The sequence below is a fragment of the Pelobates fuscus genome, chromosome 8 (genome assembly GCF_036172605.1).
Source record: "Pelobates fuscus isolate aPelFus1 chromosome 8, aPelFus1.pri, whole genome shotgun sequence".
Lineage (NCBI taxonomy): Eukaryota > Metazoa > Chordata > Amphibia > Anura > Pelobatidae > Pelobates > Pelobates fuscus.
The window spans coordinates 178974902-178999082 of record NC_086324.1 but is presented as its reverse complement, the minus strand read 5'-3'; the positions used below and the strand labels follow the sequence as shown (position 1 = coordinate 178999082).

Sequence of the window (24181 nt, the reverse complement as noted above, 5' to 3'; positions counted from 1 at the left end):
TTTACCAGTGAAACCAATATAACATCTCAACATTCACAAATATACATTTCTGACATTCAAAAACAAATCAGTGACCAATATAGCCACCTTTCTTTGCAAGGACACTCAAAAGCCTGCCATCCATGGATTCTGTCAGTGTTTTGATCTGTTCACCATCAACATTGTGTGCAGAAGCAACCACAGCCTCCCAGACACTGTTCAGAGAGGTGTACTGTTTTCCCTCCTTGTAAATCTCACATTTGATGATGGACCACAGGTTATCAATGGGGTTCAGATCAGGTGAACAAGGAGGCCATGTCATTAGATTTTCTTCTTTTATACCCTTTCTTGCCAGCCACGCTGTGGAGTACTTGGACGCGTGTGATGGAGCATTGTCCTGCATGAAAATCATGTTTTTCTTGAAGGATGCAGACTTCTTCCTGTACCACTGCTTGAAGAAGGTGTCTTCCAGAAACTGGCAGTAGGACTGGGAGTTGAGCTTGACTCCATCCTCAACCCGAAAAGGCCCCACAAGCTCATCTTTGATGATACCAGCCCAAACCAGTACTCCACCTCCACCTTGCTGGCGTCTGAGTCGGACTGGCGCTCTCTGCCCTTTACCAATCCATCCATCTGGCCCATCAAGACTCACTCTCATTTCATCAGTCCATAAAACCTTAGAAAAATCAGTCTTGAGATATTTCTTGGCCCAGTCTTGACGTTTCAGCTTGTGTGTCTTGTTCAGTGGTGGTCGTCTTTCAGCCTTTCTTACCTTGGCCATGTCTCTGAGTATTGCACACCTTGTGCTTTTGGGCACTCCAGTGATGTTGCAGCTCTGAAATATGGCCAAACTGGTGGCAAGTGGCATCTTGGCAGCTGCACGCTTGACTTTTCTCAGTTCATGGGCAGTTATTTTGCGCCTTGGTTTCTCCACACGCTTCTTGTGACCCTGTTGACTATTTTGAATGAAACGCTTGATTGTTCGATGATCACGCTTCAGAAGCTTTGCAATTTTAAGAGTGCTGCATCCCTCTGCAAGATATCTCACTATTTTTGACTTTTCTGAGCCTGTCAAGTCCTTCTTTTGATCCATTTTGCCAAAGGAAAGGAAGTTGCCTAATAATTATGCACACCTGATATAGGGTGTTGATGTCATTAGACCACACCCCTTCTCATTACAGAGATGCACATCACCTACTATGCTTAATTGGTAGTAGGCTTTCGAGCCTATACAGCTTGGAGTAAGACAACATGCATAAAGAGGATGATGTGGTCAAAATACTCATTTGCCTAATAATTCTGCACTCCCTGTATAGTGTATATAGTGTGTATATAGTGTATAGTGTATATAGTGTGTATATAGTGTATAGTGTATATAGTGTATAGTGTATATAGTGTATATAGTGTGTGTATAGTGTATATAGTGTATATAGTGTGTATATAGTGTGTATAGTGTATATAGTGTATAGTGTATATAGTGTATATAGTGTATATAGTGTATATAGTGTATATAGTGTATATAGTGTATATAGTGTATAGTGTATATAGTGTGTATATAGTGTATATAGTGTATATAGTGTATATAGTGTGTATAGTGTATATAGTATATAGTGTGTATAGTGTATATAGTGTGTATAGTGTATATAGTGTATATAGTGTGTGTATATAGTGTATATAGTGTATATAGTGTATAGTGTATATAGTGTATATAGTGTGTGTATATAGTGTATATAGTGTGTATAGTGTATATAGTGTGTGTATATAGTGTATATAGTGTGTATAGTGTATATAGTGTGTATAGTGTATAGTGTGTATAGTGTATATAGTATATAGTGTATATAGTGTGTATAGTGTATATAGTGTATAGTGTATATAGTGTATATAGTGTATATAGTGTATATAGTGTATAGTGTATATAGTGTATAGTGTGTATAGTGTGTATATAGTGTATAGTGTATATAGTGTGTAGTGTATATAGTGTATAGTGTGTATAGTGTGTATATAGTGTATATAGTGTGTATAGTGTGTATATAGTGTGTATAGTGTGTGTATAGTGTGTATATAGTGTATATAGTGTATAGTGTGTATATAGTGTGTATATAGTGTGTATAGTGTGTATAGTGTGTATATAGTGTATAGTGTATATAGTGTATAGTGTGTATATAGTGTGTATATAGTGTATATAGTGTATATAGTGTGTATAGTGTATATAGTGTATATAGTGTGTGTATATAGTGTGTATAGTGTGTATATAGTGTATATAGTGTGTATAGTGTGTATATAGTGTATATAGTGTATATAGTGTGTATAGTGTATATAGTGTATATAGTGTGTGTATATAGTGTGTATAGTGTGTATATAGTGTATATAGCGTGTATAGTGTGTATATAGTGTATATAGTGTATATAGTGTATATAGTGTATATAGTGTGTATAGTGTATATAGTGTATATAGTGTGTATATAGTGTGTATAGTGTATATAGTGTATATAGTGTATATAGTGTGTATATAGTGTATATAGTGTGTATAGTGTATATAGTGTGTATAGTGTGTATAGTGTATATAGTGTATAGTGTATATAGTGTATATAGTGTATATAGTGTGTATATAGTGTGTATATAGTGTGTATAGTGTATAGTGTATATAGTGTATATAGTGTATATAGTGTGTATAGTGTATAGTGTATAGTGTATATAGTGTGTATAGTGTGTATAGTGTATATAGTGTATATAGTGTATAGTGTATATAGTGTGTATAGTGTGTATAGTGTATATAGTGTATAGTGTTTATAGTGTATATAGTGTATATAGTGTATAGTGTATATAGTGTATATAGTGTATAGTGTATAGTGTATATAGTGTATATAGTGTATATAGTGTATATAGTGTGTATATAGTGTGTATATAGTGTGTATAGTGTATAGTGTATATAGTGTATATAGTGTGTATAGTGTATAGTGTATATAGTGTGTATAGTGTGTATAGTGTGTATAGTGTATATAGTGTATAGTGTATATAGTGTGTATAGTGTGTATAGTGTATATAGTGTATAGTGTATATAGTGTATATAGTGTATATAGTGTATAGTGTATAGTGTATATAGTGTATAGTGTATAGTGTATAGTGTATATAGTGTATAGTGTATATAGTGTATATAGTGTATAGTGTATATAGTGTATATAGTGTATATAGTGTATATAGTGTATAGTGTATAGTGTATATAGTGTATAGTGTATATAGTGTATATAGTGTATAGTGTATAGTGTATATAGTGTATAGTGTATATAGTGTATAGTGTATAGTGTATATAGTGTATATAGTGTATAGTGTATAGTGTATATAGTGTATAGTGTATATAGTGTATATAGTGTATAGTGTATATAGTGTATAGTGTATATAGTGTATATAGTGTATAGTGTATATAGTGTATAGTGTATAGTGTATAGTGTATATAGTGTATAGTGTATATAGTGTATAGTGTATATAGTGTATAGTGTATATAGTGTATAGTGTATATAGTGTATAGTGTGTGTGTATAGCGAGTGTGTATAGTGTATAGTGTATATAGTGTATAGTGTATATAGTGTATAGTGTATATAGTGTATAGTGTATAGTGTATATAGTGTATAGTGTATATAGTGTATAGTGTATATAGTGTATAGTGTATATAGTGTATAGTGTATAGTGTATATAGTGTATAGTGTATATATTGTATAGTGTATATAGTGTATAGTGTGTGTGTATAGCGAGTGTGTATAGTGTATAGTGTATATAGTGTATAGTGTATATAGTGTATATAGTGTATAGTGTATATAGTGTATAGTGTATATAGTGTATAGTGTATATAGTGTATAGTGTATAGTGTATATAGTGTATAGTGTATATAGTGTATAGTGTATATAGTGTATAGTGTATATAGTGTATAGTGTATATAGTGTATAGTGTGTGTGTATAGCGAGTGTGTATAGTGTATAGTGTATATAGTGTATAGTGTATATAGTGTATAGTGTATATAGTGTATATAGTGTATAGTGTATAGTGTATATAGTGTATATAGTGTATATAGTGTGTATATAGTGTGTATATAGTGTGTATAGTGTATAGTGTATATAGTGTGTATAGTGTATATAGTGTGTATAGTGTGTATAGTGTGTATAGTGTATATAGTGTATAGTGTATATAGTGTGTATAGTGTGTATAGTGTATATAGTGTATAGTGTATATAGTGTATATAGTGTATATAGTGTATAGTGTATATAGTGTATAGTGTATAGTGTATAGTGTATAGTGTATATAGTGTATAGTGTATATAGTGTATAGTGTATATAGTGTATATAGTGTATAGTGTATATAGTGTATATAATGTATAGTGTATAGTGTATATAGTGTATAGTGTATATAGTGTATAGTGTATATAGTGTATAGTGTATAGTGTATATAGTGTATAGTGTATATAGTGTATAGTGTATAGTGTATATAGTGTGTATAGTGTATAGTGTATAGTGTATATAGTGTATAGTGTATATAGTGTATAGTGTATATAGTGTATAGTGTATATAGTGTATAGTGTATAGTGTATAGTGTATATAGTGTATAGTGTATATAGTGTATAGTGTATATAGTGTATAGTGTGTGTGTATAGCGAGTGTGTATAGTGTATAGTGTATATAGTGTATAGTGTATATAGTGTATAGTGTATATAGTGTATAGTGTATAGTGTATATAGTGTATAGTGTATATAGTGTATAGTGTATATAGTGTATAGTGTATATAGTGTATAGTGTATATAGTGTATAGTGTGTGTGTATAGCGAGTGTGTATAGTGTATAGTGTATATAGTGTATAGTGTATATAGTGTATATAGTGTATAGTGTATATAGTGTATAGTGTATATAGTGTATAGTGTATATAGTGTATAGTGTATAGTGTATATAGTGTATAGTGTATATAGTGTATAGTGTGTGTGTATAGCGAGTGTGTATAGTGTATATAGTGTATAGTGTATAGTGTATAGTGTATATAGTGTATAGTGTATATAGTGTATAGTGTGTGTGTATAGCGAGTGTGTATAGTGTGTATAGTGTGTATATAGTGTGTATAGTGTGTATAGTGTGTATAGTGTGTATAGTGTATAGTGTGTATAGTGTGTATAGTGTATATAGTGTGTATATAGTGTGTATAGTGTGTATATTAATATTGGTTGTGTACCAGTGATATTTTATTTACACTCTGTGTATTTATTGATTTATCCTTCCTGGTAACTTATCTGATAAATCAATATTTACTACAAGTCGCTCCGCGGGTTATTTCGCCTCCCATGTTAGTGAATAAGCTGTGGCGATATGGGAGCGCCCTCTGGCGGCCACCAGGGATGGCGCTGTGTTACCAGCAGGGTCTGTTTCAATGTAATCCTTTCAATAAAGTTATTTAGAAGGGAGTGTTTTCCCCGCCCCCTGTGTCGATTGGCTGAGCGCTGGGCTCGCTGATTGGCTGGAACCCCACCCTGTGTTACCAGTCTCTACTTCCTTTTCCTGGTTCCGGGTTCCACCCTAGTTCTCCGGCTAGTCCTTGCACTGATTGGACAGCAGCGCCTTCCCTTTAGCCAATAGAATGTGTTCTCTTATGCAGCATGCGCACCATACCTGTATGCCGCTTTGTGATTGGCTGGATCTGGGAGCAGCTTCCGTTCCTGCTCTGCTCTGATTGGCCGCCTGCCGCTCTCGGTCTCGCGCTGATTGGTGGGTTCGGTTCCCCTGTCAGTCAGTCTGGGCCGATGAGCTCCGCTGCCGGGTTCGTGAAGGAGCGGGCAGAGTATCGGGCCTGACATGGAGCCGCCTCCCGGGCCCCGGCCGGTCCCTCCCCCCCGCAGGGCGGCGTCTGGGGAGCACCGAGCAGCGAGTCCCCCAGGCGGGGAGCCCAGAGCATGCTGGGAGAGGGCCCCTGAGGGAGCCCGAGGGCCACACCGGGAGAGCGCTGTCACCCAGACCGTGCTCATAGTGATGGAGAAACGGAGAGAGAGCACGGCCACCGAAACCGCCACCGGAACCGCCACGGCGCAGCTCGGAGCAACGCGGAGCCCTGCCAACGAAACCGCCAACGAAACCGCCACAGCACCAACGCAGGCCACGGCGCAGCTCGAAATGGCACCAACGCAGGCCACGGCGCAGCTCGAAATGGCACCAACGCAAGCCACGGCGCAGCTCGGAACAACGCGGAGCCCTGCCAACGAAACCGGAACCGCCAACGAAACCACGGCACCAACGCAGGCCACGGCGCAGCTCGAAATGGCACCAAGGCAAACCATGGCGCAGCTCGAAATGGCACCAACGCAGGCCATGGCGCAGCTCGAAATGGCACCAGCGCAGGCCATGGCGCAGCTTGAAATGGCACCAACGAAAGCCACGGCGCAGCTCGAAGTGGCACCAACGCAAGCCACGGCGCAGCTCGAAATGGCACCAACGCAAGCCACGGCGCAGCTCGAAATGGCACCAACGCAAGCCACGGCGCAGCTCGAAATGGCACCAACGCAAGCCACGGCGCAGCTCGAAATGGCACCAACGCAAGCCACGGCGCAGCTCGAAATGGCACCAACGCAAGCCACGGCGCAGCTCGAAATGGCACCAACGCAAGCCACGGCGCAGCTCGGAACAACACAGAGCCCCGCCACAGCGCACCATGAAATGACACCAACGCAGGCTACGGCACAGCGCGTAATAACGCAGAGCCCTGCCACGGAAATCGCCACGGCACAGAACAGAACAACACAGAGGCACGTCACTGCGCAGCATGAAACGACAACTGCACACGCCAAAGCGCAGCACCGAACAATGCTGAGCCCAGTCACAGCTCACCAGGAAACAATACCGAGTCACACCATGGCACAGCTTCAAACCGCGCAGAGTCATGCCACGGGGCAGCAGAAAACATCGATGAGCCCTGCCACAATGCAGCTTGAAACTACACAGAGCCCCGCCGCAACACCGCACAAAGCAATGCTGAGTAACGTCACGCCGCAGTACGAAACGGCAAAGAGTCACGCAATGGAGTATGACATTGCACCGAGTCACACACCGGAGCAAAGTCGTGCCACTCACACCATGCCGCAGCTCGAAATGATGCAGGCTTGCAAGACTCCAGAGAGGCACGATACATCACATCATGACATGGCGCAGAGTCGCACCACGGCACAGCTTGAGATGCTGCAGAATCATGCCATTCAGCACCTTCTAACGGTACAGCATGAAACAGCTCAAAGTCACATCACACACCAGAGCGGAATTCAACAATACAAGACAGATAGTTATGACACGATGCAAAGTCACAAATTGACACAGAACTGTGTGCTACCACAGCAAGATTGCAGAGAACTGAGCAGAACGGCTCCACTCCAGTCATCAAATCAACAAGACAGCAGCACACTGATCCAACGTGGCAGTGCGATGCAGGGTACCACAGTACAAAGCTCCGCAACATTACAAGACAAGCATGCGCTGCAGAGCCATGGAAAGCCAGACTCAGATGGCATTGTACAGAGCAATGTGACTCTCAAACTGGACAGCAAAATAACACAGCATAATGTGTCTCCTTCACCAGAAACTCTGCAAAGCCACCAATCGCCACAGCAATCCAACACGTTAATGGATACAGAGAGTCACACACCGAGCTATGTAAAGTCCCAGGAAGATAATTCCACCACATGTGTTGTGTCTCTTGCAAGGGACCGCATTAAGCAGAGAAATGTTTTAAAGAGTAACCTCTCAACCAGTAATACGCCACCCGCAGATGGCGGTGTTTCCGTTGCATCGGGTGATTTCCTACAGAAGGATGTCACAGCAGCTCAGGACAGAGTTTTAACCAATGTGAAAGGGGCCACCCATGGGGAATTGATCCCATCATCTACAAACGAAACAAGTCATGGCTTCAGTGAACAGACTTTGGTGACACAGGAAGAGCCACACTCCACAAGTGGCATGCTGCCTCACTCCTTCCCACAGGTAGCCCCAGCCTACACTGGACAGGCTCCGTCTCACTCCTCCTCTGAGCTATCTACTCTCACCACAGGAGAGGCACAGTCTTCCTCCACCTCAAAGGTAAACCCAGTCTCCATCAAAGAGACTCGATCTCACACCTATCTGGTGGAAGCATCCGTCTCCACCAGTGGCTCACCATCCCACTCCAATCCAGGGGCAGCACCACTCTCCACTGGTGGTATCCCAGCCCGCTCATCTCCAGGAGCCGCCTCATTATCTAGTACTGGAGGATCAAAACTTTCTCCTGTCCGTGTCCACGATCCTTCTAGTCCGCTTAGGAATAAGTCCTCCAAACCTCCACTCCCTACTCCCCCCAGATCTAATTTATACCCTGGCCCCCCTCCTTCCATTGATTCTGATTCTTCCTTCCGCCATGAAACAGCTTCGCTGGCCAGTTATAGGTCAAAGCCTCAGGCTCCGGATACACTCAGTTACTTGGACTCTGTGAGCCTAATGTCCGGTACAATGGAATCTCTCTCCATGCTGGACGATGCCAGCTCGTTGGGTTCTGACTCTGAAATCAATGGTATGACGTGTCGCAAGACCGATAAGTATGGCTTTCTAGGAGGAAATCAGTACAGCGGGAATGGGTGAGTGTGCTTTGTACTCTGTGTTTTTACATGTATGACAGTATCAGCTCAATGAGAAGTCTTTGCAAGGCAGGTGCTCTGGGCAATTGCTGCCTCTTGAGTTTATCTTCACTGAACTAACCAAACCAGGAAGTAATGGAGCAGTAGACAGATTGACAGTTAGCAAAATAAAGTGTTTTGGGTGTTTGGAGTGTAACCCCTGAAAGGAACACTATAGTCACCTAAGTTACTTTAGCTAAATAAAGCAGTTTTAGTGTATAGATCATTCCCCTGCAATTTCACTGCTCAATTCACTGTCATTTAGGAGTTAAATCACTTTGTTTCTGTTTATGCAGCCCTAGTCACACCTCCCCTGGCTATGATTGACAGAGCCTGCATGAAAAAAAAACTGGTTTCACTTTCAAACAGATGTAATTTACCTTAAATAATTGTATCTCAATCTCTAAATTGAACTTGAATCACATACAGGAGGCTCTTGCATGGTCTAACAAGCTATTAACATAGCAGGGGATAAGAAAATCTTAATTAAACAGAACTTGCAATAAAGAAAGCCTAAATAGGGCTCTCTTTACAGGAAGTGTTTAAGGAAGGCTGTGCAAGTCACATGCAGGGAGGTGTGACTAGGGTTCATAAACAAAGGGATTTAACTCCTAAATGGCAGAGGATTGAGCAGTGAAGCTGCAGGGGCATGTTCTATACACCAAAACTGCTTCACTAAGCTAAAGTTGTTCAGGTGACTATAGTGTCCCTTTAAGGACGGCGGGCGTTCTATGCCGTCCTTTTTTTTAAGGCGGTCCTAAACGCCGGCGGGCGGCATAGAATGTTTGCCGTCCTTTGTACTTACCGGATCCCCGCCGTTCCACCAACGGCGGTCGTGATCCTGGGGTCTGCCTGGGAGCTCAGGCAGACCCCCTCAGCCGGATCCTCGCGATCACATGGCTGGAATAGCCGGCTTATGCAGTGCTTTCATGCTGTCCCCGTCATGCTTGTAAAAATGTTTGTAAAAGTTATAAAACCGCTTTAAATTAAATAAAAAGTACCGTACTTGGATCATATATATAAAAGTACTTTTATATACACATACATCATTAATAAGTGTATTTAAATAATATATAAAATTATATATTATTAAAATACTCTTAGAATGATGTTAATTATATATATATATATATTAAAAATAATAAATTGAAAAAAAATTATATACCAATTTTTATTTGTTCTAACTGGATTTTGATATTAATATACATATATATATATTAAATTCAAAATACGTTATAAATACATATGTATCTAAATATAAATAATAAAAAAAAATAATTTGTATAATTCTTTTTCATTCACATTTTTTCAATACATATAGAAAATAGCTCTTTCAAGCACAATCCAATCACATAATGTATTAACAATGATCATATTCACACCATACACAGTTTGTTCTTCTTATACATTTTATAGCATCAAATTAGAAATAATTTACATTAATATATGTATTTTATCTAGTAGTTCTTTGTATGATCTTCGCTCATCCTGGTTAATCATACATACAATACACTCATACGTCCGGTCTGTTCGGTTACAGATTCTATTACAATGTAAAGGGAGTTATAAAATTTGTGGTAAACTTTTATCAAGTATTATGTCAAGTCCAAACCTCTTAAATTCCCACATATTTAATCCATCAAACGTTAATATGTGTAACCATACTAAAGAGAAAGTAGAATCACTATTATAGAAATACAAATTATTTATATAATATTTTTACATAATCCAAGTAATTTTATTAATTACAATTTGAGGGACCTGCCTGAAAACCCAGGCTGCGAGTCCAGAGAATTTATTGACCCTGTAACTTTCCAAGACACCATAAAACCTGTACATGGGGGGTGACTTCGGGAGACTTCGCTGAACACAAATATTAGCGTTTAAAACATAACAATATCGATATCGTCAGTGAAAATGCAGTTTTTTTTTCACTTTACAGACACAAATGGCACTTTCACTGACGATATAATTGTTTTGATACGTTTTACTGTTTTAAAACTCATATTCGTGTTCTGCAAAGTCTCCCGAGTATAACAGTACCCCCCATGTACAGGTTTTATGGTGTTTTCATAAATTACTGAGTCAAATATAAGGCTTGAATTTCCTTTTTGAAATCCGCCAGATTGGTTACGTTGCCGTTGAGACCGTTTTTTTAGCCCATGAATGAGAATAACCCCCATGATGGCATGCCATTTGCAAAAGTAGACAACCCGCGGTATTGCAAACGGGGTATGTCCAGTCTTTTTTAGTAGCCACTTAGTCACAAACAGTGACCAAAATTATCGTTCAAATCTGTGTTTTGCATTTTTCACACACATACAAATTAGAATGCTAACTTTGGCCAGTGTTTGTGACTAAGTGGCTAGTAAAAAAGACTGGACATACTCCATCTGTAATACAGTGGGTTGTCTACTTTTGCAAATGGTATGCCATCATGGGGGTAATTCTCATTCCTGGGCTACCATCCGGTCTCAAATGCAACGTAACCAATCTGGCAAACTTTGTGTATAAACTGAAAAATGTAATGCACTATATGTAACCCGGTAACTTTCGAATACACCATAAAACCTGTACATAGGGGGTACTGTTTTACACGTGAGACATCGCTGAATACAAATATGTGTATTTTAATGCAGTAACAGCTAACAGTATTGTGACATTCACAGTTAAAATACCATGCAGAACTAAAAAAATATATTTTTTTCTTAATTTCTGTATTTTTGTTTTATATTTTATTCATATTAAATTATGTTCAATATACAAATATTTGATGTCACGTGAAAGCCCTGTTTCTCCTGAATAAAATGATATATAATAAGTGTGGGTGCACATACCGTAATATTAAAGATGTGAATGACGCCTGAACAGACATACAGCGCAAATTCCAGGTTTTGTTTACGTTTGGTTTTGATCACAACTTGTACAATTGGCTCAGTCTTTAGGGGTTACAGTACTCCTTTCCTTTTGCAGAGAGAGCAATATACCGGTGGAAATTGCACGGCAGAGGGAGCTGAAGTGGTTAGACATGTTTAATCATTGGGACAAGTGGCTGAGCCGACGCTTTCAGAAGGTGAGAGGCCACAGAATGTATGCTGAGGCTGCACATGGTCTAATTACAAAACGTTAATAAAATAAATCAATAAAATTAATATTTAACATCATTTACCTAAAATAAAAGGTCATAAGGTGAGGGAGTGTGCAGAGTGAGTCGGTAGAGAAATTATGGCAGGTACCTGTTTTGCCTTCCAGCGGGCATGTTGAAATGGCAATCTAAGAAATATAATACAGCACTCTGTAGTTAATGCTGAATTGGGTCCCCTGAAAAGTGACTGGCCCCATCTGAGTACCATTAAATTGGGTGATAGTAACAACCCCTGGATGTTGGGCTAAGGTAACATCCCCAGGACGTACTTGGAAACCAGAGTTATCTGAATGTACCTTTCCTGGTTAAATACTTTGTTGTTATTATTATTATCTCAGCTGCATTGATAATGCAAAATCACCACTTCCCCATTTTCAATGTAAATTTTGTCCAACCTGGATAGCCGCGACGATCTATTTTATAATATACTATTCCTAAACAATTTAATATGAAAACGACTGGTGCCAGAAGACCCTGTGCAGCATAGCTAGTACAGTGTGTTATAGCAGCTAGGTCGGTTGGCGTAGTTAAGTAGCCATCCTCTGATTGCTGATTCTCTGCTTTTAATAACAGGTAAAGCTCAGATGCCGAAAAGGCATACCATCTTCCCTGCGCTCAAAGGCCTGGCAACTTCTCTCCAACAGCCATGATCTGTTGCTCAAAAACCCTGGCAAATTTGAGGTAAGACACTAAAGGAAGAGGAGCCGGTAAAGACATCAGGCTGAGAGACAGGTAGCGTGGGGAAGGGGATGCCAGACAGTGGGGGACATGGGGGTGGGGGGGGGGGGGGGCAGACAGTGTGAAGCATGCGGAAGGGCACTCAACATTGGGAGGCATAGAGGGGGCCACCCGTCCTGCAGAAGTGGAGGGGTCGCCAGACTGTGTGTGGTGAGGTTGGGTGCCGGACAGTGTGTGGTGAGGTTGGGTGCCGGACAGTGCGAGGTGGGGTTGGGTGCCGGACAGTGCGAGGTGGGGTTGGGTGCCGGACAGTGCGAGGTGGGGTTTGGTGCCGGACAGTGCGAGGTGGGGTTGGGTGCCGGACAGTGCGAGGTGGGGTTGGGTGCCGGACAGTGCGAGGTGGGGTTGGGTGCCGGACAGTGCGAGGTGGGGTTGGGTGCCGGACAGTGCGAGGTGGGGTTGGGTGCCGGACAGTGCGAGGTGGGGTTGGGTGCCGGACAGTGCGAGGTGGGGTTGGGTGCCGGACAGTGCGAGGTGGGGTTGGGTGCCGGACAGTGCGAGGTGGGGTTGGGTGCCGGACAGTGCGAGGTGGGGTTGGGTGCCGGACAGTGCGAGGTGGGGTTGGGTGCCGGACAGTGCGAGGTGGGGTTGGGAGCCCCAGACAGTGTAAGGGATGAAGGGGTAGGCTGTGCATTACACAATGCAGAGCAGAATTGTGTTAAGCAAATGGGAAGTTATATTTCTAGGTCTTTGGGGGATGCAAGAATGACCGTAATTAATTTTCTCTCCCCCTTGCAGGAGATGGAGAGGCAGCCTGGGGACCCCAAGTGGCTTGATGTGATTGAAAAGGATCTACACAGACAGTTTCCTTTTCATGAAATGTTCGCAGCCCGTGGAGGCCATGGGTGAGTTTCCGAGCGAGAAAGGAGATCTGTCAGAAAGAGATGAAAGTTGGGCAATGAGATGTGGGCAGTTTTGGTAAAGACTATGTAGCATCAGGCAAAGGAGATGGCTCATTGATTGTCTTGTTATTTCGATATGGGTTGTTAGTGTGAAAGGTGCGCATAACAGGTAGGGCAGGGAAGGAGCAGCACATGATCAAGAAGTGGAGTTTTGCATGACGGAAAAGTGACGGAGCAACATGCCGTAAAAAGAGTGAGCAGCAGAAGAGGCTGAGTCTTGTTGGGAGATGACAGCGGAGAGAAGTATGGCATCAGACAGAGGAGGTTGGGCAGAGTATGGCATCAGACAGATGAGGTTGGGCAGAGTATGGCATCAGACAGAGGAGGTTGGGCAGAGTATGGTGTGACAAACGCCCCTAGCCACAGGAGTTTGCCACGAGTTCCTTGCCAGCCTCCTGCCCAAAGACTATGGGTCCTGCAGGGAAACCTGTAAAAGACTATTTAACTGGCTTGGTTTGTGTGATTTCCCCTATGCTGCCGAACCGCCACACGATATTGGGCAGCCATCTTGGTCGTCGACTTGGAAATGAAGATGGACACTAAAACTCTCAAACACCGCTGAACTTCCATAATCGCCTCCGTTTGGTGTTATATACTGTGACGGAACGCTGGCACTCCGACTGAGTACCTCCGCCAATCGATGCGCCTAGTGCTCGCTGAGGACTCCAAGCACTCCAACCGACACCATCAGCACTGCAGACCCCACTTTTAGCGATACAGCTGCGCCGGGCTTTCGCCGTCTCCACCCACCCTGGATCCACGACCAGGATCCAGCTCCCAGTGGGTGAACCTCTCCTAAATCCAGAGAGCGTAGCTTGAACAAATCAAGCTATTGCAAGAGCTTACTCTGGGGAGTAAGTGATTATAGCAATCCCCAGGTATCCCTTCCCCCAAACATGAGCCAAGGCTTCAAGAAAGGTACAAGATGATCTGATTTTAATGACCACACACTGGCTTTTATGCAAGTCCCCATGCAAGGGGACATCCCACAGGGTGGGACACAGTGCAACCAATCACAGACAATACAAACAAAACACTCCCACAGTGACATCACAATCCCTCCTCTCAATCCTGGAGATAATTGGGAAGTAATCAAATTATCTCCCAGGACAGAGGCAAGACTCCATTAACCACATGGTTACAAAAAGACATAAAATTACACAATGTTACAATTACTACATAAAACATATACATGCAACATATCCCCAGATAGCTTAGATCTGAGTGCACAATATTATTGAATGACGCTCAGATCACATACATACAATTCAATCGCCATGGAGCCAAAGTCTTTTCCATAGTCTTTCGTTACACGAATAGGCTCCATGGCATAGCTATCTGGGGTAGCACTACTCACATACTGAAAGTCAGAAATATGCAGAAATACACAAATAAACCTTTCTGCAGGGGAAAATACAGCCATCAGCAGAGGGGTCATAGTTGGAAGGCAGGAGGCTAGCCAATAGTCCCCTCCAGGCACAAGTGGCGAAGGGCATTTCGTCACATATACCTTAGAAGAACACTGTTCGGTGGGAACAAGCTCCACGGTATGTCAATGGATTCTGTTCGGTAGTTTGTTCTCTTTTAAGCTACCGAACTTGGCCGACCGCTACCACTTATTGCATGGAACTGTTTTGGGCAGGAGCCTTGTGTGCAGTCGGTCAAACTATGACTTCCATGAGAATCCTGAACTGATCTGGGTGATTTTTGGATATGTTGGTCACCCAGATCGGGGCTATCAGTGGATATAACTTTTGTGGGGTCTTCATGTAGTTTAAAGGTACTTTTGGGGTGTCTGTGAAATTTGTGTTTATTGTGCCCAGAGATAATTGAGTTTTGTGCAGGTCCTTACTCCATTATCTCCCAGGCATAGGGGAGGGATTATCCTGTTTGTGTGGGAGTGTCAGGGGCGTGCTTAACGATGTCTGAAATTGTATAAAAGCAGGCCAGATTAAAACATCGCAGCTTGTACTCCCAGAACTATGTGTCGTCTGGTTACTGGGAGGGGAAAGGGCTAATTACTAATCACTGGTGTGGAGGATTCAACTGAGAAAGTCCTTGTAAGGACTAGAGCTCCCAGGATTGAGTGTCGTCCAGTGCCTGGGGGTGGATAGAGAGAGTTCCCCATTTGGCTCCAGTAGGGAGCTTTCCAGGGCCCCAGTCAAGCCACGATGACTGTGGGCAGAAGTGCTGCTGTTTGTCCCCTGTTCAAGCTAGGAAGCGGTCCATGGTGGAGGTACAGGGAGCTCCGTTACATATGGCATCAGAAGTGGTTTAGCGGAGTATGACATCAGACAGAGGAGATGATGGTGGGGCAGAGTATGACATCAGACAGAGGAGATGATGGTGGGGCAGAGTATGACATCAGACAGAGGGGATGATGGTGGGGCAGAGTATGACATCAGACAGGAGATGATGGTGGGGCAGAGTATGACATCAGACAGAGGAGATGATGGTGGGGCAGAGTATGACATCAGACAGAGGAGATGATGGTGGGGCAGAGTATGACATCAGACAGAGGAGATGATGGTGGGGCAGAGTATGACATCAGACAGAGGAGATGATGGTGGGGCAGAGTATGACATCAGACAGAGGAGATGATGGTGGGGCAGAGTATGACATCAGACAGAGGAGATGATGGTGGGGCAGAGTATGACATCAGACTGAGGAGATGATGGTGGGGCAGAGTATGACAGAGGAGGTTGAGCCTGTGGGCGGCTGTGCTGGTTGTGCTGCTTTCCTGTTACACTCTGCTTCAATGTGGATTGTTCAGGAGAAGCCAAGAAGGGAATGTCTTGTTAATGAGAGTTGAATTCTTAATATTTGGATTGTATTTTGTCGCCCTTACAGGCAGCAGGATTTGTTCCGTATCCTGAAAGCTTACACGATTTATCGCCCAGAGGAGGGTTACTGCCAGGCTCAGGCCCCTGTTGCAGCTGTATTACTAATGCACATGCCAGCTGAGGTCATTACATGCCACCTCAGCTCTTCTACCCTGACTCCCACTACCCCAGCTCTTCTACCCTGACTCCCACTACCCCAGCTCCTCTACCCTGACGTCCACTACCCCAGCTCCTCCTTCCAAGACTGTGCAAACCCAGCTCCTCTACCCTGTCTCCCCCTACCCCAGCGCCTCTACCCTGACTCCCACTACCCCAGCGCCTCTACCCTGACTCCCACTACCCCAGCTCCTCTACCCTGACTCCCACTACCCCAGCTCCTCTACCCTGACTCCCACTACCCCAGCTCCTCTACCCTGACTCCCACTACCCCAGCTCCTCTACCCTGACTCCCACTACCCCAGCTCCTCTACCCTGACTCCCACTACCCCAGCTCCTCTACCCTGACTCCCACTACCCCAGCTCCTCTACCCTGACTCCCACTACCCCAGCTCCTCTACCCTGACTCCCACTACCCCAGCTCCTCTGCCCTGACTCCCACTACCCCAGCTCCTCTACCCTGACTCCCACTACACCAGCTCCTCTACCCTGGCTCCTCTACCCTGACTCCCCCTACCCCAGCGCCTCTACCCTGACTCCCACTACCCCAGCTCCTCTACCCTGACTCCCACTACCCCAGCGCCTCTACCCTGACTCCCACTACCCCAGCGCCTCTACCCTGACTCCCACTACCTCAGCTCCTCTACCCTGACCCCCCCTACCCTGACTCCCACTACCCCTGTTCCTCTACTCTGACTCCCACTACCCCAGCTCCTCTACCCTGACTCCCACTACCCCAGCTCCTCTACTCTGACTCCCACTACCCCAGCTCCTCTACTCTGACTCCCACTACCCCAGCTCCTCTACTCTGACTCCCACTACCCCAGCTCCTCTACTCTGACTCCCACTACCCCAGCTCCTCTACTCTGACTCCCACTACCCCAGCTCATCTACCCTGACTCCCACTACCCCAGCTCCTCTACCCTGACTCCCACTACCCCAGCTCCTCTACCCTGACTCCCACTACCCCAGCTCCTCTACCCTGACGCCCACTACCCCAGCTCCTCTACCCTGACGCCCACTACCCCAGCTCCTCTACCCTGACGCCCACTACCCCAGCTCCTCTGCCCTGACGCCCACTACCCCAGCTCCTCTGCCCTGACGCCCACTACCCCAGCTCCTCTGCCCTGACGCCCACTACCCCAGCTCCTCTGCCCTGACGCCCACTACCCCAGCTCCTCTGCCCTGACGCCCACTACCCCAGCTCCTCTGCCCTGACGCCCACTACCCCAGCTCCTCTGCCCTGACGCCCACTACCCCAGCTCCTCTGCCCTGACGCCCACTACCCCAGCTCCTCTGCCCTGACGCCCACTACCCCAGCTCCTCTGCCCTGACGCCCACTACCCCAGCTCCTCTGCCCTGACGCCCACTACCCCAGCTCCTCTGCCCTGACGCCCACTACCCCAGCTCCTCTGCCCTGACGCCCACTACCCCAGCTCCTCTGCCCTGACGCCCACTACCCCAGCTCCTCTGCCCTGACGCCCACTACCCCAGCTCCTCTGCCCTGACGCCCACTACCCCAGCTCCTCTGCCCTGACGCCCACTACCCCAGCTCCTCTGCCCTGACGCCCACTACCCCAGCTCCTCTGCCCTGACGCCCACTACCCCAGCTCCTCTGCCCTGACGCCCACTACCCCAGCTCCTCTGCCCTGACGCCCACTACCCCAGCTCCTCTGCCCTGACGCCCACTACCCCAGCTCCTCTGCCCTGACGCCCACTACCCCAGCTCCTCTACCCTGACTCCCACTACCCCAGCTCCTCTACCCTGACTCCCACTACCCCAGCTCCTCTGCCCTGACTCCCACTACCCCAGCTCCTCTACCCTGACTCCCACTACACCAGCTCCTCTACCCTGGCTCCTCTACCCTGACTCCCCCTACCCCAGCGCCTCTACCCTGACTCCCACTACCCCAGCTCCTCTACCCTGACTCCCACTACCCCAGCGCCTCTACCCTGACTCCCACTACCCCAGCGCCTCTACCCTGACTCCCACTACCTCAGCTCCTCTACCCTGACCCCCCCTACCCTGACTCCCACTACCCCTGTTCCTCTACTCTGACTCCCACTACCCCTGTTCCTCTACTCTGACTCCCACTACCCCAGCTCCTCTACCCTGACTCCCACTACCCCAGCTCCTCTACCCTGACTCCCACTACCCCAGCTCCTCTACTCTGACTCCCACTACCCCAGCTCCTCTACTCTGACTCCCACTACCCCAGCTCCTCTACTCTGACTCCCACTACCCCAGCTCCTCTACTCTGACTCCCACTACCCCAGCTCCTCTACTCTGACTCCCACTACCCCAGCTCATCTACCCTGACTCCCACTACCCCAGCTCCTCTACCCTGACTCCCACTACCCCAGCTCCTCTACCCTGACGCCCACTACCCCAGCTCCTCTACCCTGACGCCCACTACCCCAGCTCCTCTGCCCTGACGCCCACTACCCCAGCTCCTCTGCCCTGACGCCCACTACCCCAGCTCCTCTGCCCTGACGCCCACTACCCCAGCTCCTCTGCCCTGACGCCCACTACCCCAGCTCCTCTGCCCTGACGCCCACTACCCCAGCTCCTCTGCCCTGACGCCCACTACCCCAGCTCCTCTGCCCTGACGCCCACTACCCCAGCTCCTCTGCCCTGACGCCCACTACCCCAGCTCCTCTGCCCTGACGCCCACTACCCCAGCTCCTCTGCCCTGACGCCCACTACCCCAGCTCCTCTGCCCTGACGCCCACTACCCCAGCTCCTCTGCCCTGACGCCCACTACCCCAGCTCCTCTGCCCTGACGCCCACTACCCCAGCTCCTCTGCCCTGACGCCCACTACCCCAGCTCCTCTGCCCTGACGCCCACTACCCCAGCTCCTCTGCCCTGACGCCCACTACCCCAGCTCCTCTGCCCTGACGCCCACTACCCCAGCTCCTCTGCCCTGACGCCCACTACCCCAGCTCCTCTGCCCTGACGCCCACTACCCCAGCTCCTCTGCCCTGACGCCCACTACCCCAGCTCCTCTGCCCTGACGCCCACTACCCCAGCTCCTCTGCCCTGACGCCCACTACCCCAGCTCCTCTGCCCTGACGCCCACTACCCCAGCTCCTCCTTCCAAGAATGTGCAAACCTAACTCCTCTACACACTACCCCAGCGCTTCCTTCCTTACCGCTGCCAACCCAGCTCCTCTATCCTGATTACCACTACCCCATCTCTTTCTTCCAAGACTGTGCAAACCCAGCTCCTCTACCCTGACTACCATTACCCCAGCTCCTCCTTCTCTACCGCTCCAGCTTCTCCTGCCCACCTTGCTCCTCTACCTGGACTCCTGCCACCCCACCACTTCTCCCTTTTAGTTTGTTGGTTATGTAGGGCCTCTCTCAGCCACTGACTTGGTGTTTCTTTCCTCCAGCAAGCCTTCTGGTGCCTTGTTCAGATCTGTGACAAGTACTTGCCAGGATATTACAGTGCCGGCCTGGTACGTTAACCACTCTAATACACCTCCATGTCTGTGACAAAGTAATCCCGACATCACAGGCTCTTTTTGATTTTGTTCCCACAGGAAGCAATCCAGCTGGATGGGGAGATCTTCTTTGCCCTCTTGCGTAGAACTTGTCCGATGGCCTATCGGCACCTCAAAAAGTTCAAGATTGATCCCATTCTTTATATGACAGAGTGGTTTATGTGCATCTTCTCTCGCACCCTTCCATGGGCTTCTGTCCTTCGTGTTTGGGACATGTTCTTCTGTGAAGGTCAGTGTGTGTAGCACACCGTATGAGGGAGGCTGGTATAACAGGCACACACTGACATTACTGGGGAACAGTGTATGAGGGGGCTTGCATTGATGACACACATTTTCTCTCTGACATAGGGGTGAAGATCGTGTTTCGTATTGGCCTGGTGTTACTGAAACATACACTGGGATCGGTGGACAAGCTGCGGAGCTGTCAAGGAATGTATGAGACAATGGAGAAATTGCGCAGTCTGCCTACACATTGCATGCATGAGGACATTCTGCTCCCAGAGGTCAGGCTGATTTCCTCTCTGCACCGTACCTGCTTCATGCATCATTTTCCCTATAATCCATATATCTTCCCACACTGTGTGTATTACCATAATCCATATATCTTCCCACACTGTGTGTATTACCATAATCCATATATCTTCCCACACTGTGTGTATTACCATAATCCATATATCTTCCCACACTGTGTGTATTACCATAATCCATATATCTTCCCACACTGTGTGTATTACCATAATCCATATATCTCCCCACACTGTGTGTATTACCATAATCCATATATCTTCCCACACTGTGTGTATTACCATAATCCATATATCTTCCCACACTGTGTGTATTACCATAATCCATATATCTTCCCACACTGTGTGTATTACCATAATCCATATATCTTCCCACACTTTGTGTATTACCATAATCCATATATCTTCCCACACTGTGTGTATTACCATAATCCATATATCTTCCCACACTGTGTGTATTACCATAATCCATATATCTTCCCACACTGTGTGTATTACCATAATCCATATATCTTCCCACACTGTGTGTATTACCATAATCCATATATCTCCCCACACTGTGTGTATTACCATAATCCATATATCTCCCCACACTGTGTGTATTATCATAATCCATATATCTTCCCACACTGTGTGTATTACCATAATCCATATATCTTCCCACACTGTGTGTATTACCATAATCCATATATCTTCCCACACTGTGTGTATTACCATAATCCATATATCTTCCCACACTGTGTGTATTACCATAATCCATATATCTCCCCACACTGTGTGTATTACCATAATCCATATATCTTCCCACACTGTGTGTATTATCATAATCCATATATCTTCCCACACTGTGTGTATTACCATAATCCATATATCTTCCCACACTGTGTGTTTCAGCGTAATTCCTCGGTTATTTTGCACTGTATCTTTTTAGTGTATCCTCCTTCTTCCTTTTGGTGTATAAATATATATTCTTTTTTTTGCCCAATCCTTGTGTCTTCCTGTGCTGTATGTTTTTGTGTCATTGTCAGTTGTTTTGGTATGTTGATCTTAATTGGATTTAGTCCTGACTTTCACTGGAAAACTTTGCAGTTTCTTCATACTTTGACTATTAATTCTTACCCACACTGATTCTCTCTTTATCTAGGTGAGCTCTCTCCCTGTCACAGACGCTCTGATAGAACGTGAAAGCAATACGCAGCTGCGCAAATGGCGAGAAAATCGTGGAGAGCTACAATATCGACCATCCCGTAGGATGCATGGGGCCCGCCACCTTCATGAAGAGAAAGTGCGTCTTAATCCAGCCCTCAGCGGCAGCCGGCTCAGCCTCTCAAGTCTTATGCGACCTTCTCCTCCCTCCACACCTGCCCTGGTTACACATCCTGGGTCTGTGGTAGTGTCAGAAGGCCTTCGGCCAGCATTGCCATCTCCCACATCCAACAAGGCTCCACTTGGACCACCAAAAGGAGAGAATAAGAAGGTAAAAGAGAAACAGAGGGAAGAGGATAAAAGACGTGAGAAAGAAGAGAGAGAAAAGAGGGAGCGTGACAAAAAAAGAGAAAAGGAGGAGAGAGAGCGAGAAAGAAAGAGAGAAAAGGAAAGGGAGAAAGAGGAGAAGCGAGCACTGAAAGAGAGAGAAAAGACGGACGCTAAACTGAAGAAAGAACGCAAGTTTTCTTTCAGACGAAAAGAACAGTCTTCCCCTGCGTCTGACCTGCCCCAGAAAAGTGGCAAAGGCTCAGCAGACGGTGAAGAGGGGGCAGTTCATGACACCTATTTCTGAAAGGACCTTTCCACTCTCATTGAATCGGGGGTCTTGCGTTGAAAAGCAGAAGATTGGGGAGGGGGGACTCTATAAATGGTTGCAATTTTGTCTTGTGTAAAAAGGCATTCCTCTACCCTAACAGTTATTCAGCACTAATGTGTGCCATCCCCCCCCCCACACCCCTCCTGGGAACTGTGATATTGATAGGAAGGCACTCCAGGTGCTGAACATTATGGGATATTAAAGGGCAAATGGCGAGAGGGCTACTGGATATGCATGTATCAAGCAGTACCTGTTTGGCAGAATATCATTGGATAGAGATGAACTGGCACTTCCTGTAGGGAAATAGGAGGCAGATGATTGGACAGATTGGAGCTGATACCTCCCACTTGGAGTGAGGAAGCAGGAATTTTCCAGGAAGGGGGCATACTAAGGGTGCAGAGCATCTTTATGGATGGGGGTGTTGTGTTCTCTATTTGTTGATTTTTGATTATTACAGAAATTGAGATCTCTGTCATAGGAAACCCACATGGCCGGTCTGTATCTTATTAATATCCCAGCAGCCCATCTGCTCTCAATCAGTGTTTACATAGCTTTACGCAGTGTGTCGTGGCAGCAAAGCTCAGCATTGCTCTATCCTCATCATACACATTGGCTTCTTCACCCCGCTTAAACACAAACACGTACGTAGTATAATGCCCATCACTCATACACCCAGCATGCTCTGCTACCAACTTTTACACATATTATGTCTGGCTCTCCCATGCACCCAGCATGCTGTGCTCCTGACTTCTACACATATAATGTGTGTAGGTGTGTTGGGAAGCAGAGTAAGCAGAGTGCTGTGCTACATGCCATGCAGCCCTCCCTTCCTGTACCTGTCTGTGTTTACAGCCTGCCCGCCATTGTGGGCCCAGCTCCAAGAAATGAAAGTCATAGTGTCTTGCTAACTTTTGTTCGCTGCATGTTTATAGGGCACACTCCAACCCCTCCGCACGCATTTCAGGTATTTCTTTCTAATTTGTATATATTTTGGTCAAGCATCTTTCTCGATTTTAAATAACGCCCTCTACATTTATGTACTGTATTCAGAAATCTCAGCACTAACAACCCCTGACTTGCAGAGCGCCAATAACTGTACCTGAGAACAAGCATGTGCGCTGTGTATTAATCTCGGTGTGAGAGAGGCCACGTGTGTGCTGAGTTTACTCATGCACTGTCACTTCTGTGTGTTTGCTTGTTGTGCTGTGCTGTGCGTGGACTCCTGCTTTGCAGCACTGTTTGCTGTGCATGTTCTGTGGACTCATGCTTGCCGCTCCGCATTGCTCTGTGGGCTCCTGCTTGCCGCTCCGCATTGCTCTGTGGGCTCCTGCTTTGCCGCTCCGCATTGCTCTGTGGGCTCCTGCTTTGCCGCTCCGCATTGCTCTGTGGGCTCCTGCTTTGCCGCTCCGCATTGCTCTGTGGGCTCCTGCTTTGCCGCTCCGCATTGCTCTGTGGGCTCCTGCTTTGCCGCTCCGCATTGCTCTGTGGGCTCCTGCTTTGCCGCTCCGCATTGCTCTGAGGGCTCCTGCTTTGCCGCTCCGCATTGCTCTGTGGACTCCTGCTTGCCGCTCCGCATTGCTCTGAGGGCTCCTGCTTTGCCGCTCCGCATTGCTCTGTGGGCTCCTTCTTGCCGCTCCGCATTGCTCTGTGGACTCATTGCTCATTCCACAAACTTGTGATACAATGTCTGTTACTCAATGCGCTCTGCTCATTTATTTCTCCAAGCTTGTTTTTTTCCAGGAATGTGTCACTCTTCGATTTTGTGCTTGTACCTCGTTCCCTTGTTTTTTTGTTTGCCCTGTGCACTATGTGTAAGGGCGTCATCAGTGTGCTCTTGCAGCCGAAGGATGAACCCTACGGCCTCCATAAATGGGTGGCCTCGGAGAGTGTTACGGCATTATTAGTCTATCAACTTTATGTACTT

General features: G+C 46.1%; 1 protein-coding gene across 1 annotated transcript; it reads left to right on the top strand.

Annotated features, from left to right (window-relative positions):
* The first annotated feature begins 5708 nt into the window (after positions 1-5708).
* Positions 5709-23942, top strand: TBC1D10B (TBC1 domain family member 10B). The gene is made up of 9 exons (XM_063430941.1): positions 5709-8598; positions 11611-11710; positions 12356-12463; positions 13259-13365; positions 16273-16387; positions 19819-19884; positions 19969-20158; positions 20278-20432; positions 21598-23942. The coding sequence occupies exons 1-9, from the start codon at positions 5804-5806 to the stop codon at positions 22231-22233; spliced, it is 4272 nt and encodes a 1423-aa protein (XP_063287011.1). The 5' UTR covers positions 5709-5803; the 3' UTR covers positions 22234-23942.
* Positions 23943-24181: the final 239 nt, after the last annotated feature.

Coding starts and splice junctions, on each gene's coding strand:
- TBC1D10B (XM_063430941.1), top strand. CDS start 5,804: ATGGAGCCGCCTCCCGGGCCCCGGCCGGTCCCTCCCCCCCGCAGGGCG. Junction 12,464..13,258: donor AAAACCCTGGCAAATTTGAG/GTAAGACACTAA, acceptor TCCCCCTTGCAG/GAGATGGAGAGGCAGCCTGG. Junction 20,433..21,597: donor AGGACATTCTGCTCCCAGAG/GTCAGGCTGATT, acceptor CTCTTTATCTAG/GTGAGCTCTCTCCCTGTCAC.